Source organism: Oncorhynchus mykiss, chromosome 1, assembly GCF_013265735.2.
Source record: "Oncorhynchus mykiss isolate Arlee chromosome 1, USDA_OmykA_1.1, whole genome shotgun sequence".
Taxonomy (NCBI): domain Eukaryota; kingdom Metazoa; phylum Chordata; class Actinopteri; order Salmoniformes; family Salmonidae; genus Oncorhynchus; species Oncorhynchus mykiss.
The window spans coordinates 12,056,545-12,072,738 of NC_048565.1; the positions used below are offsets into that span (position 1 = coordinate 12,056,545).

At 44.5% G+C, this 16,194-nt stretch overlaps 1 protein-coding gene across 1 annotated transcript; it reads left to right on the forward strand.

Moving 5' to 3' along the window:
* Positions 1-263: 263 nt before the first annotated feature.
* On the forward strand, positions 264-16,143 carry LOC110535080 (transmembrane protein 47). The gene is made up of 3 exons (XM_021619978.2): positions 264-726; positions 13,188-13,328; positions 13,508-16,143. Exons 1-3 carry the CDS (start codon positions 501-503, stop codon positions 13,684-13,686), a joined length of 546 nt encoding a protein of 181 aa, XP_021475653.1. The 5' UTR covers positions 264-500; the 3' UTR covers positions 13,687-16,143.
* The last annotated feature ends 51 nt before the right edge of the window (positions 16,144-16,194 follow it).

A 16,194-nucleotide genomic window follows, 5' to 3' on the forward strand; every position in this document is an offset into this window, starting at 1 on the left:
AGTGAAATGAACGATGAATCATATGAAATAATTGCACTTGTCAGAAAACCCCAGAACCCCAGAAATACCCCCCCCCCCCCCCCCCCCCCCCCCCCCCCCACCCCAAAAATCAATAATAGCTAATTACTGGATACTTCTTTGTGGAAATAAGAATCGGTTAGGTTCAATTATAAAAATGCGATTTCATATCCCCTGTTTCCCTCTGAGAGAGAGGGGGGGGGGGGGGGGGGGGTATTTGGCCAACCTCTGGAAAGAGACTGCCGGAAATCCAGAGAGAGACCTAGGCACTAGGACCCTGCAGGTGCCTCTCTGTGATATTTCAGCAATGTTCAGTGCGCTCGGACGACTCGCTTCAGCAGTAGTGATACGGTAGCTGCAGCAGCGTCCCTGACGCGCTGCCCACCCTCCACTCTCAGCAGGGGAGAATTACGAAATTCTTGGTTTGAGACCCAACCGCCAGCCCACGGTCCTCGGAGAAAGCTACTTTTGTTTACCATCCCATGGCTTCATCCGTGAGTGGAACGGAGGAGGTGCGCGTGTCGGCGTTGACACCGCTGAAGTTGGTGGGCTTGGTGTGCGTCTTCCTTGCGCTCTGCCTGGATGTCGGGGCGGTGTTGAGCCCCGCGTGGGTAACGGCGTATAACCAGTACTACCTGTCTCTGTGGGAGTCCTGCTGGAAGCCTGTCAACTCGGACACATGGCAGTGCAACACAACGCTCGAGACTGGTGAGAGAGACCTGCCTCCTGTTCACTAATGTCAATAGACCTATTACTCTTTTTACTGTTCAGAATGCACATCTATACTGTGTTTATGTTGAGGTACAAATTGATAGGGTTCTATTTTGGGGACATTTTGAGGGATTATTTCTTTGTTTGTTTCAATGCCCATGATGATATGCTATGCATCCATTGAGGAACATATGAATTCAGAGATGAAAGGGACGCCTGCGGCTGAGTCTACTGGTGCGTCAGTACAATCACTTAATTTTTTCTCTGCTCAGTAATAATTTGTTGCAGCTGAAAGGTAAAGGCAAGAGCATAATTTTTCCCATCCAGTCTCTGCTATCAAATGTATGATGGACGCTCTAAAGTTGGCTTTTCAAAGTTTTAAATCGTTTATTTCAAACTTAAAGGACTTGTCATAATTAATTATGGGCATATAAAATATCCTTGACTTGCCCTCTTTTCTATTCGCCCAACCCACCACTAAATGATGTGGGAATTTTGTCCAGCTGGGGTTTATTGGGCTTTTGTTGCCGACAAAATGAGCCTTTGTTGGGGTTCCTCTGCTGGCCAAGGAGCAAGGGCAATTTTGAGAAGCGAACTCTCCAGAGATCCAAATGCTGAGAGATTAGTAACCAGGGAAACAAGTGGCACATTCTAGAAATGCTGTTTTCCCCATTGAAAAGGGGACTTATTTTTCATCCAGCATGGAAGTTTTTGTGGAAACGAGCTGTATTTCGATTACTCCACCAGGTGTTCAATGCGTCTTTTTATCTAGTTTGTTGGCTGCAGATAGTGTGCTGTGCAGTCAATGAATAAGTGTTTTTGTTTGTCTGAATACACTGTTTTTGTTTATGTGATGAGTATCCTAACTGAGGGGTCATTTTGGCACCGCTCTTCTCTCCTGTCACTCTGAGACAAAGTGCAGCTTGATTCCTTATAAAGACATGGAGTCTCTGTGTCACTAGCAGCCAGCATACCACAGTAACTGCACACAGCAAACTGCCCATTTCCTCAGTTTGGCCTTGCACTAGACTTAGGGATCAATTTGACTCACAGTAATCAGTCAGTCTCTCTCCCCAATATTTAAGTTTCCTCAGTGTCATGCCCAGGGTATTAAACAAATTGTGTTTGTATTGTATTTACCCGGTTGGTGCACTTTATAACACGTTCTGCTGGGTTGTTGTGTATACATGTGTATTCAGGGCCTACAAGCAGGATCAAATCAAATTTTATTTGTCACATACACATGGTTAGCAGATGTTAATGCGAGTGTAGCGAAATGCTTGTGCTTCTAGTTCTGACAATGCAGTAATAACAAGTAATCTAACTAACAATTCCAAAACTACTGTCTTGTACACAGTGTAAGGGGATAAAGAATATGTACATAAAGATATATGGATGAGTGATGGTACAGAGCAGCATAGGCAAGATACAGTAGATGGTATCGAGTACAGTATATACATATGAGATGAGTATGTAAACAAAGTGGCATAGTTAAAGTGGCTAGTGATACATGTATTACATAAGGATGCAGTAGATGATATAGAGTACAGTATATACACGTATACATATGAGATGAATAATGTAGGGTATGTAAACATTATATTAGGTAGCATTGTTTAAAGTGGCTAGTGATATATTTTACATTTCCCATCAATTCCCATTATTAAAGTTGCTGGAGTTGAGTCAGTGTGTTGGCAGCAGCCACTCAATGTTAGTGATGGCTTAACAGTCTGATGGCCTTGAGATAGAAGCTGTTTTTCAGTCTCTCGGTCCCAGCTTTGATGCACCTGTACTGACCTCGCCTTCTGGATGATAGCGGGGTGAACAGGCAGTGGCTCGGGTGGTTGTTGTCCTTGATGATCTTTATGGCCTTCCTGTAACATCGGGTGGTGTAGGTGTCCTGGAGGGCAGGTAGTTTGCCCCCGGTGATGCGTTGTGCAGACCTCACTACACTCTGGAGAGCCTTACGGTTGTGGGCGGAGCAGTTGCCGTACCAGGCAGTGATACAGCCCCCCAGGATGCTCTCGATTGTGCATCTGTAGAAGTTTGTGAGTGCTTTTGGTGACAAGCCGAATTTCTTCAGCCTCCTGAGGTTGAAGAGGCGCTGCTGCGCCTTCTTCACGATGCTGTCTGTGTGAGTGGACCAATTCAGTTTGTCTGTGATGTGTATGCCGAGGAACTTAAAACTTACTACCCTCTCCACTACTGTTCCATCGATGTGGATAGGGGGGTGTTCCCTCTGCTGTTTCCTGAAGTCCACAATCATCTCCTTTGTTTTGTTGACATTGAGTGTGAGGTTATTTTCCTGACACCACACTCCGAGGGCCCTCACCTCCTCCCTGTAGGCCGTCTCGTCGTTGTTGGTAATCAAGCCTACCACTGTTGTGTCGTCCGCAAACTTGATGATTGAGTTGGAGGCGTGCGTGGCCACGCAGTCGTGGGTGAACAGGGAGTACAGGAGAGGGCTCAGAACGCACCCTTGTGGGGCCCCAGTGTTGAGGATCAGCGGGGTGGAGATGTTGTTCCCTACTCTCACCACCTGGGGGCGGCCCGTCAGGAAGTCCAGTACCCAGTTGCACAGGGCGGGGTCGAGACCCAGGGTCTCGAGCTTGATGACGAGCTTGGAGGGTACTATGGTGTTGTATGCCGAGCTGTAGTCGATGAACAGCATTCTCACGTAGGTATTCCTCTTGTCCAGGTGGGTTAGGGCAGTGTGCAGTGTGGTTGAGATTGCATCGTCTGTGGACCTATTTGGGCGGTAAGCAAATTGGAGTGGGTCTAGGGTGTCAGGTAGGGTGGAGGTGATGTGGTCCTTGACTAGTCTCTCAAAGCACTTCATGATGACGGAAGTGAGTGCTACGGGGCGGTAGTCGTTTAGCTCAGTTACCTTAGCTTTCTTGGGAACAGGAACAATGGTGGCCCTCTTGAAGCATGTGGGAACAGCAGACTGGTATAGGGATTGATTGAATATGTCCGTAAACACACCGGCCAGCTGGTCTGCGCATGCTCTGAGGGCGCGGCTGGGGATGCCGTCTGGGCCTGCAGCCTTGCGAGGGTTAACACGTTTAAATGTTTTACTCACCTCGGCTGCAGTGAAGGAGAGTCCGCATGTTTTCGTTGCAGGCCGTGTCAGTGGCACTGTATTGTCCTCAAGGCGGGCAAAAAAGTTATTTAGTCTGCCTGGGAGCAAGACATCCTGGTCCGTGACTGGGCTGGTTTTCTTCTTGTAGTCCGTGATTGACTGTAGACATACCTCTTGTGTCTGAGCCGTTGAATTGAGATTCTACTTTGTCTCTATACTGACGCTTAGCTTGTTTGATAGCCTTGCGGAGGGAATAGCTGCACTGTTTGTATTCGGTCATGTTACCAGTCACCTTGCCCTGATTAAAAGCAGTGGTTCGCGCTTTCAGTTTCACGCGAATGCTGCCATCAATCCACGGTTTCTGGTTAGGGAATGTTTTAATCGTTGCTATGGGAACGACATCTTCAACGCACGTTCTAATGAACTCGCACACCGAATCAGCGTATTCGTCAATGTTGTTATCTGACGCAATACGAAACATATCCCAGTCCACGTGATGGAAGCAGTCTTGGAGTGTGGAATCAGCTTGGTCGGACCAGCGTTGGACAGACCTCAGCGTGGGAGCTTCTTGTTTTAGTTTCTGTCTGTAGGCAGGGATCAGCAAAATGGAGTCATGGTCAGCTTTTCCGAAAGGAGGGCGGGGCAGGGCCTTATATGCGTCGCGGAAGTTAGAATAACAATGATCCAAGGTTTTTCCAGCCCTGGTTGCGCAATCGATATGCTGATATAATTTAGGTAGTCTTGTTTTCAGACTAGCCTTGTTAAAATCCCCAGCTATAATGAATGCAGCCTCAGGATGTATGGATTCCAGTTTGCAAAGAGTCAAATAAAGTTTGTTCAGAGCCATCGATGTGTCTGCTTGGGGGGGAATATATACGACTGTGATTATAATCGAAGAGAATTCTCTTGGTAGATAATGCGGTCTACATTTGATTGTGAGGAATTCTAAATCGGGTGAACAGAAGGATTTGAGTTCCTGTATGTTTCTGTGATCACACCACGTCTCGTTAGCCATAAGGCATACGCCCCCGCCCCTCTTCTTACCAGAAAGATGTTTGTTTCTGTCTGCACGATGCGTGGAGAAACCCGCTGGCTGCACCGCCTCCGATAGCGTCTCTCCAGTGAGCCATGTTTCCGTGAAGCAAAGAACGTTAGTCTCTGATGTCCCTCTGGAATGCTACCCTTGCTCGGATTTCATCAACCTTGTTGTCAAGAGACTGGACATTGGCGAGAAGAATGCTAGGGAGTGGTGCACGATGTGCCTGTCTCCGGAGTCTGACCAGAAGACCGCCTCGTTTCCCTCTTTTACGGAGTCGTTTTTTTGGGTCGCCGGCTGGGATCCATTCCGTTGTCCTGGTTGAAAGGCAGAACACAGAATCCGCTTCGCGAAAATCATATTCTTGGTTGTACTGATGGTGAGTTGACGCTGATCTTATATTCAGTAGTTCTTCTCGACTGTATGTAATGAAACCTAAGATGACCTGGGGTACTAATGTAAGAAATAACACGTAAAAAAACAAAAAACTGCATAGTTTCCTAGGAACACGAAGCGAGGCGGCCATCTCTGTCGGCGCCATTGGTACACTCAGTAAGGAGTTCTGCTGGGTTGATGTGTATTCAGGGCCTACAAGCAGGTTGGTACACTCAGTAAGGAGTTCTGCTGGGTTGTTGTGTATACATGTGTATACAGGGCCTACAAGCAGGTTGGTACACTCAGTAAGGAGTTCGGCAGGGTTGACGTGCATGCATAGATGTGCATACCATTAAAGATGCAGTGCAGGAACTTAAGCACTTACAAATTCCTAACATATCATATAAAATGGATGACGTAGTGCACAATTTTCAGGGGAGACATTTTGGCTCGTGAGCACTACTTTCAAAACTACTGAGAATATACAAAACCTCTGGGGTATCCCTTTTTAACATTTGGATATTACACTCAATCACACACATTCTCTATCTCTCTCTCTCTCTCTCTCACACACACACACACACACGCACACACGTGTAGACAGTCTCAGGAGTGTGAGACATTTTGCGCTGATGCCAAACCAGTGAGAGAGGAGAAACGAATGTGGAGTGAGTGTGTGAGTGAGTGCACTTAGCAGACACTACTCATCACTATTAGCGCTGATCTCAGTCCAGTCAGAGGTGAAGAAACTCTCCATAGTCTCCAGGTTCTGATCTGACACAGTTAATCCCCCTTATTGTCTCAGGCCGAGAGTGGCCCTGAAGGGATGCATAAAAAAATCAAGATAAAAAAAAAAATAGAGATGACAGCTCCTGAAATGCACATAGGGAGATGTAATTAATGATCAGATTGGATCTCGCTAATCTCCATTTCCATCGATCATCATACAGAACCTAATCTGCATCCCAAATAGCACCCTATACTATTTTTGACCAGAGCTCAGAAGTAGCCCACTACATAAGGAATAGGGTGTAATTTGGGACGCAGTCCTATATTAAAAGTTAGCGCTTCCTGTCCTTCTAGCACCGAGACTCCTGGCTGTATTTTTCTCACGCAGTATGTGTGTCTGTTCTAAATCTCTGAGCTTCTACAATGAGTTTCTGTATCCTGCTGTTACATAACTGATTGAGACTGATAACCACTGCAGTGGTTCCTGCAATTTCAGCCTTAGGATTTTTCTACTTCTAGTTTTTGACTATCAGACTTTAGAACCATTCCTAATATGATACATTTTGGAACCAATCCTATATGATTTTATCCTATAGGACAGGTTCCAAAATCTGATAGGATTCCAATACGAGAATCCAATAGAAAAACCCTATCGGGTCCTATAAAATAGAATCCCAGAGGAGCCCGATAGGACTGGTTCCAAAATGTGATATGATTGAATCACTCCCATATTGCGGTGGTGTGTTGAAGAGGTTTGTTTACAGAATGGCACTTGTCCGGTTCAAGAAAGGGGAAACAAAATCCAAGCCCGGTTCAGAGTACTTCACTTACAAACCCCAAAAAATCTTTTCGATAATCATTAAATTATATTTTGTGACAACTTGGTTTTGGCTCGCGGGTACAGGAATCACTCAAGGAAGTTCTTCCTCTTTTAAGCCGTCCTTTGTCTCTCAATGTCCTCTTCTGTACTTTTATCCTTTCTTCGTTCTAGATTTCTCCTTTCTTTGTCCCTCCATTGTTTTCTTTGTGTGTAACTGCCCCCGTCCCTTCACCTGCGACGGTAATAATGTGTTCGGGGAATCCTGTAACGTTGGAGGGGATTCCTGGAGTGGGAATCTCTTCTAACCAGTGATATAGAAATGATCGGATTCAGTGTGTCCTTTGAATAGTCTTAGTTTAAACAATGTAAACACACCAACAGTCTGCCCTCACTCTATTGATTTCGATATGATGAGTTAACAAAATAGTGTTATATTTAGCTTTAGGCGTTGGCGACATACTTGAAACAATGCAACAATCCACAATGTAGCTAGCTGTCTTATAAAAGGTGTCCTGTAACCAGTGATATGCAGTAAATATTCCCAGATTCCGTATGTTTTTTAATTTTTTTTTTAGTAAGGTTAGTTTGAACAGGGCGTGCAACCGTTCTGTTCATTTCAATGTGATATCAAAATGAGTGCTTGTCAAATAAGTGTTGCGGTTGCGTTCTCTGTCCGTTTAGGCCACATCCCCAAATCAAAATGCATCACTCCAAAGTGTAGCTGCTTGTCTCCAACAGGTGTTTCCAGGTTCCATGTGTTTTTGAGTTGTTAGTTTCAGCAGCGCATGCAATTCGATTTCTCCTCTAATCAATATGAGTGATTTTAATTGGCACTTGTCAAAACAACATGGTGCATATGCAGTTTATAAGGTGCTCCAAAAAATGAATAATATAAGTAATATGATTACTATTGTGGCACATATATGTGTAGTAGACTACAATTTATGTTTATGTTTTCAAAACTGTTTATTGATGATTGATTTGGACACGACAAAAAGGTGTTTTGACATTGGGCTATTTATCAAAAGTTAAACGGGAAGCGGCAACAGCATTATTTTCAACTTATGTTTTAGGAATTTAAATGGAACTTTCAACATTAATTTCCTACAGTATTTAATTAGGTAACAACTGCTGAATGAGTCCAACAACGTGATGTGATTGATTTATTTAGATCTACCAGAAATCATGAAAACGGGGTTGACTTTCCTATTATAAAGGCACATATATTTAGCAATAACAAACAAGATAAACATTTCTCATTTACTATAAAAATACAGTGACTCGAAAATAACATAGAAATGGCTTCAACATAGCTAGAGTTGAGCTGACAGCCGTTTTGCACTGTTTCACTGTGGTTTTAGTCATCAATCTAGCAAGAGGGCAATATTGTATTAATGTAGTAGTGTTTCCCGAACTAGAAAGTTATGACGTTTGGCTTTTACCTGGACTTTATTTATATCTGAGAAAAATAACACTTTTCAACCCCTATGTTCTAGTATACAATCCAAGTGTAATAAAACGTATACAAATAAGATTAAATATATATATTCAATAATGAATCCTTTTCATACTGTATAATATGTCCATATATAGTTCTACCCAAAATATTTACTTATGACAACAAAATATACTTTATTGTGTTAAATAAAGAGAAAAAAACATTCTAATAGGATTTTGTTTGGGGGTTACAAAATCCTACAAGATTTAGCAAAAAGGATCCAATCTGATTACTTTTGATTTACAATAAGAAAAAAAGTAGTCGAATAGGATTCTGATACAAGTGACACACAATCATATAGGATTGCGAGAATCCTAAAGGGTCCAATTGCTCCCGAGTGGCACAGTGGTCTAAGACACTGCATCTCAGTGCAAGACCTGCGGTACCTGGTTCGAATCCAGGCAGCATCACATCCGGCCGTGATTGGGAGTCCCATAGGAAGGCACACAATTGGCCCAGCGTTGTCTGTGTTTGGCCGGGGTAGGCCGTCCTTGTAAATAAGAATTTGTTCTTAACTGACTTGCCTAGTTAAATAAAGGTTACATATATATATTTTGTAAAGTCATCCAATAGCAATCTGATAGAGGTGACACAAAATCCTACAGGATTGTATTGGGAAAAAATCACGAATCCTATAGGATATTTTTGACTAGGGAGTTGCGGTCTGATAGGCAGAAAATGACCAAGATTACTGGTAGACACTATTTCTAATTATAGTGAACACAACATGTAAAGTGCTTGTTTCATGAGCTGAAATAAAAGATCCCAGCCTTTCATATGTATAAAAAGCTTATTTCTCTCATCCCTGTTAATGAGCATTTCTCCTTTGCCAAGATAATCTACCTGACAGGTGTGGCACATCAAGAAGTTGATTAAACAGCATGATCAATACACAGATGCACCTTGTGCTGGGGACAATAAAAGACCACTCTAAAATGTGCTGTCTTGTCACACAACCCAATGCCAGAGATGTGTCAAGTTTTGAGGGAGCGTGCAATTGGCATGCCGACTAAAGGAATGTCTACCAGAGCTGTTGCCAGATAATTGAATGTTAATTTCTCTACCATAAGTCGCTTCCAATGTCGTTTTTAGAGAATTTGGCAGTACTTCCAACCGGCCTCACAACCCACAGACCATGTGTAACCACTCCAGCCCAGGACCTCCACATCCGGCTTCTTCACCTGCAGGATCGTCTGAGACCAGCCAACCGGACAGCTGATGAAACTTCTGCACAGACTGTCAGAAACCATCTCAGGGAAGCTCATCTGTGTGCTCGTCGTCCTCACCAGTGTCTTGATCTGGCTGCAGTTCGTCGTTGTAGCTGACTTCAGTGGGCAAATTCTCACCTTCGATGGCCACTCACACGCTGGAGAAGTGTGCTCTTCATGGATGAATCCCAGTTTCAACTGTACCGGGCAGATGGCTTGTATGGCGTCGCTTGGGCGAACGGTTTGCTGATGTCAACGTTGTGAACAGAGCGCCCCATGGTGGGGTTTGGTATGGGCAGGCAAAAGCTACGGACAGTGAACACAATTGCATTTTATTGATGGCAATTTGAATGCACAGAGATATCGTGACGAGATCCTGAGGCCCATTGACGTGCCATTCATCCGGCACCATCCCCTTATGTTCCCCTATGCAACATAGCCCCATGTTGCAAGGATCTGTACACAATTCCTGGAAGCTGAAAATGTCCCAGTTCTTCCATGGCCTGTATACTCACCAGACATGACACCCATTGACCATGTTTGGGATGCTCTGGATCGACATGCACAACAGCGTTTTCCAGTTCCTGACAATATCCAGCAACTTTGAAATTATTCCATGTTGCGTTTTTATATTGTTGTTCAGTCTAGCGACAAACCGGAGTTGGGTGAAGCTCCCACGGTCGGAGAGGCAGCCAATGAGGTCACTGGAAATGAGAGCAATATTTGGTCCATGAAGGGAATGTTTGTTTATGTTCGAGCAGCTCGACCTGTGGAATGATGTTTCCCCCCGACAAGAGTGGGAACTGTAGTTTAAGTAGCTTACACACAGTCACTTTAATCATTCCCGTCTGCCTTGCCGTAGAGGAAATGGTTTGCCATTCTGATTAAGCCACTTAGCTGTGATTGTAACGAATATTATACATCTTCTATTGGCCGTTTTAATTGATATGTCCAAGCTATTTCTAACACACATGCATCCAGGTGCACACGCACACGCACCTCTTCTTCTAATTGAAAAACAATCTATTTTCTCTGATGGTATTTACTTTGCCATTATGCCTTTTAAGTTAATCAACCTCATAACATCCCTTGTCTGTTTACATATACCATACCCCCACCCAGCCCACAGATTGTTGATGAACAAGTCTAGACTGTTGCTCCTAACAATAAAACATCTATATCCCTCAGTGGACATGAATGGACCTCCCAGTTAATTAAGAGTGTCTAGCAGCTAGCTATAATAGACATTTACATGTAGTCAATTAGCAGAAGCTCTTAACCAGAGAGACTTACAGCAGCAATTAGAGTAAAGTGCCTTGCTCAAGGGCACATCAACATATATATATTTTTTTACCTTGTCAGCTCAGGGACTTGAACCTGCAACGTTTCAGTTACTGACCCAATACTCTTATCCACTAGGCTGCCTGCCGCCTCTAAGACTAAGCTTGTAAACATTTTATGGTGGAGGGTGAAGTTGCCCCACTAATGGTTAAGGTCAAGATTGGGGAAGGGTCTGGGTAGCCATTTGATTAGATGTTCAGGAGTCTTATGGCTTGGTGGTAGAAGCTGTTTAGAAGCCTCTTGGACCTAGACTTGGCTCCAGTACCGCTTGCCCTGCGGCAGCAGAGAACAATCTATGACTAGGGTGTCTGGAGTCTTTGACAATGTTTAGGGTCTTCCTCTGACACCGCCTGGTATAGAGGTCCTGGATGGTAGGAAGCTTGGCCCCAGTGATGTACTGGGCCGTACGCACTACCCTCTGTAGTGGCTTGTGGTCGGAGGCTGAGCAGTTGCCATACGAGATGGTGATTTAACCAGTCAGGATGCTCTTGATGGTGCAGCTGTAGAACATTTTGAGAATCTGAGGACCCATGCCAAATCTTTTCAGTCTCCTGAGGGGGAATAGGTTTCGCTGTGCCCTCTTCACATCTTGGTGTGTTTGGACTATGTTAGTTTGTTGGTCATGTGGATGTTAAGGAACTTGAAGCTCATTCCCATACACAAGGTGGTTGGATATAGAAATCCAGTAGTTTCTCCCCTCTGTCTCCCAGCCTCCTGTGTCTCTAGCCCCCCTCTCCTATCCTTGTTAGCATTCCAGCAAGGACAGAGTGCTATTCTAGTCTATACTTTAGATGAGTGATTTGGAGTACTTCTTGAAACTGCTGCTGACTTTGCATCGAGCAGGCAGGAGGGACATACATTATCCAGTCACCCAGAGAATAACAGTCTACTTCTGCACTGGGACAGAGAGAGGGGGACATACATTATCCAGTCACCCAGAGAATAACAGTCTACGTCTGCACTGGGACAGAGAGAGGGGTACATACATTATCCAGTCACCCAGAGAATAACAGTCTACTTCTGCACTGGGACAGAGAGAGGGGGACATACATTATCCAGTCACCCAGAGAATAACAGTCTACGTCTGCACTGGGACAGAGAGAGGGGGACATACATTATCCAGTCACCCAGAGAATAACAGTCTACGTCTGCACTGGGACAGAGAGAGGGGGACATACATTATCCAGTCACCCAGAGAATAACAGTCTACGTCTGCACTGGGACAGAGAGAGGGGGACATACATTATCCAGTCACCCAGAGAATAACAGTCTACGTCTGCACTGGGACAGAGAGAGGGGGACATACATTATCCAGTCACCCAGAGAATAACAGTCTACTTCTGCACTGGGACAGAGAGAGGGGTACATACATTATCCAGTCACCCAGAGAATAACAGTCTACTTCTGCACTGGGACAGAGAGAGGGACACACATTATCCATTCACCCAGAGAATAACAGTCTACTTCTGCACTGGGATTCATTAAGAGGCCTAGCAGTGAGCGAGAGGGAGAGAGACAGTTTGTGTGTTTAGTTTTCATTCATTTTTTTGCTGTGTTGGGTACAAATGTGATTTTAGTGCAGGTTTAACATTCTTGGACCATACTGTTGACATGATCATTAGGTTAATAACCCAGATCCTCAGAATACTCTTCCCATGAGGAATAAGAAGCCTTCTGTTGCCAGATGGTGTGGGTGGAATGCCAGACCTTCATGTCGATGTCTGTGTCATGTTTCACTGTGGCTGTGTACTTGGTCATGTCTGTCATTTTTCACTGTGGCTGTGTACTTGGTCATGTCTGTGTCATTTTTCACTGTGGCTGTGTACTTGGTCATGTCTGTGTCATTTTTCACTGTGGCTGTGTACTTGGTCATGTCTGTGTCATTTTTCACTGTGGCTGTGTACTTGGTCATGTCTGTGTCATGTTTCACTGTGGCTGTGTACTTGGTCATGTCTGTGTCATGTTTCACTGTGGCTGTGTACTTGGTCATGTCTGTCATTTTTCACTGTGGCTGTGTACTTGGTCATGTCTGTGTCATGTTTCACTGTGGCTGTGTACTTGGTCATGTCTGTGTCATTTTTCACTGTGGCTGTGTACTTGGTCATGTCTGTGTCATTTTTCACTGTGGCTGTGTACTTGGGCATGTCTGTGAGACTTCGCATTGCAATGTTACAGACTCGCTCTTTTGCTCTCTCTCTAGCCAATAAAATAGGGAGGTGCTTGAGTGCGTTCAGACTTATTTTTTACCAATTTCTCTCTTTCAAATAGAGGTGCTACAGTGTGTTCAGTACAGATCCATAATACATAACTGAGCAGGGTTTTCTACGCTCTCTCTCTGTGCCCCCCGCCCTCCTGTCTCTCCCTCTCAGACTGGCAGATTGCCACGTTGGCCCTGTTGCTGGGTGGTGCTGCCCTCATCCTGTTCTCCTTCCTGGTTGCCCTGGTGTCAGTGTGTGTCGGCTCCAGGAGCCGCTGCTACAGGCCTGTCGCTGTCTTGCTGTCCGCTGCAGGTACAGTATGGCATGAATACATGCACACACATCTTCAAACAGACACACACAGTACATGCATACTGTACACAGCACACACACACAGTTTGTTATAACTAGAGAATCTTCATTTTTCTCTGATCTTGTCATTTCATGTGCTTCGCTTCTTCTCTCTGCTTCACTCCCTTACTCTGTAACAGTGGTGCTTCAGGTCTGCAGTCTGGTCCTCTACACCATTAAGTTCATTGAGACGGTCAGCTTGAGGATAAACCACGAGTTTAACTGGGGCTATGGCCTGGCCTGGGGGGCCACCATCTTCTCCTTCGGAGGGGCCATTCTCTATTGCCTCAACCCCAAGAACTATGAAGACTACTACTAAACCCTGCAAGAGGAGAAGAGAGCCCTCTACACAACTTCATGCCCCCCCCCCCCCCCCCCCCCCCCCCGGGCTATGCTCTGAACCTAGTCTGTTTTATGTAACTGGTAGAGAAAATAAATATTCACAGAAAAAATGTTGGCGAATTAACAACAGTAGTGTCTATAGGTTCCATTCAGACCATCATACAATTGTACTGTACCAGATGGTTGGCTCACAGGCTTAAAGGGACACTCTTACTCATATTATGATGTTGTGTTCTCCAAGGGAATCTCTGCCTGTGTTGTGACTGATGTCTGCTATAGGCTAAGTGGTAAGGCTGAAGAGCCAATCAGACAGTTCAATGGAATCCTAATGTCCAATAAGATACATCAGTGAAACCATGTCAGGTCCGCTTTATGATAGGAACTTCAGCAGGAGTTGGCAGGCACAATGCTTTGTTATTAATGACCAATCAAAGAAGAGACCGGTGAGAGTGCTGGACATAGACCAATCAGAGAGCAGAAGGATAGTCCAGGTGGACAGATTGATCTTGAGGAGGAAAGAAGTAGAATATGAGACTCACCTAAGGAAAGGAATCAAGGATGCATACCTTCACCCCCACTAACATACTGGACAAAAATACAAACGCAACAGTTTCAAGGATTTTACTGAGTTACAGTTCGTATAAGGAAATACGTCAACTTTAATTAATTAATTAATTAGGCCCTAATATATGGATTTCATATGACTGCAGGGGAGCAGCCATGCATGGGCTGGGAGGGCATAGGTCCACCCACTGTGGAGCCAGGCCCAGCCAATCTGAATGAGTTTTTCTCCACAATAGGGCTTTATTACAGATGGAAATACTCCTCAGTTTCATCAGCTGTCCAGGTGTCTGGTCTCAGATGATCCTGCAGGTGAAGAAGCCGGATGTGGAGGTCCTGGGCTGGCGTGGTTACACATGGTCTGTGATTTGGGCGTACTGCCAAATTCTCTAAAATTAAGTTGTAGGTTGCTTATGGTAGAGGAATTAACATTACATTATCTGGCAACCGCTCTAGTAGAAATTCCTGCAGTCCGCAAGCCAATTACACGCTCCCTCAACTTGAGAGATCTGTGTGTATTGTGCGACAAAACTGCACATTTTAGAGTGGCCTTTTAAAGTCCCCAGCACAAGGTGCACCTGTGTAATGATCATGCCGTTTAATCAGCTTGATATACCACACCTGTCAGGTATATCTTGGCAAAGGAGAAATGCTCACTAACAGGGATGTAAACACATTTGTGCATAAAATTGGAGCGAGATAAGCTTTTTGTGTATGAAAAATTACTGAGATCTTTTATTTCAGCTCATGAAACATGGGACCAACACTTTACATGTCGCGTTTATATTTTTGTTCAGTATATTTGATTACCTTTGTCTTTATTTCATCTGTGGTAATCTAAAAGAGGACTGGATGGGTTCAGGCAGGCAACATAGGCGTTTAACTGGTGGTTTTCTTTCACATGAAGGGGAGGTGACAAGGAGAGGAAGCCACTATAGACTATTGGTACACGCCCCAATGCCACAAACAAGAGATGGTATAATTGGTTAGGCCAGAGGCCACGACACATTCCAGGCAAAATATTACTGGTTAAACATTAGCTCAGGCTACACAAAACCATTAAGTAGCGGTAAGGCATAATCGAAGACTGTGCGGCCTAACCCCAGCTGTGCCGGGTTCAGATAACAGCAGTTGATATGTAACTATGTACAGTAGTTTGAGTTGGTTTTGTGTTAAATGCTTTAATATAGTGTAGTAGATAAGGTGTATGAAGAAGGCAATTGACCAGTGTTGTAGTGTGTGGGGCCTGAAGTGATATGATCAAACAGCCAGGGGAGGACGGCTCATAATGGCTGGAACGGCGTCAAACCATGTGTTTGATACCACTCCGCTCCTGCCGTTACCCCATCCTCCCCAATTAAGGTGCCACCAACCACGTTTGCGCTCACATACTTCCCATGTGATGCCTCTTGGGCAACACTAGATGTCTCCCAAATGGTACCCTATTCCCTATATAGTTCACTACTGACAAGGGGACCTGGTCAAAAGTAGTGCACTGTGGAATAGGGTGCCATTTGGGACACAGAGCTTACGTACAAAGTCCTCTTAATACTGCACTATTATAGAAAATGTTTTGAATATACTCTCATCCATAACTTAAAAATAAAGTCTTTACATTAAAAATACATGTCAATGAAGAGAGTAGGAACGCTTGAGGTAGAAATGTGGGAGTGTAAAGGAGTAACGAGGTGTGTGTGCTGAGTGACTCAACATCTGCATTGCCTGCTGTTTGGGGTTTTAGGCTGGGTTTCTGTACAGCACTTTGTGACATCAGCTGAAGTAAGAAGGGCTTTATAAATCCATTTGATTGCTGATGTGTGTCTGATGCCTACTGCTTTGTTTACTAATACAATAAAACTGGCCATGAAAAAGACTTGCGTGTTTAATTCGCATTAGGGGACAACCCAGTCAAAGCAAGCAGTAG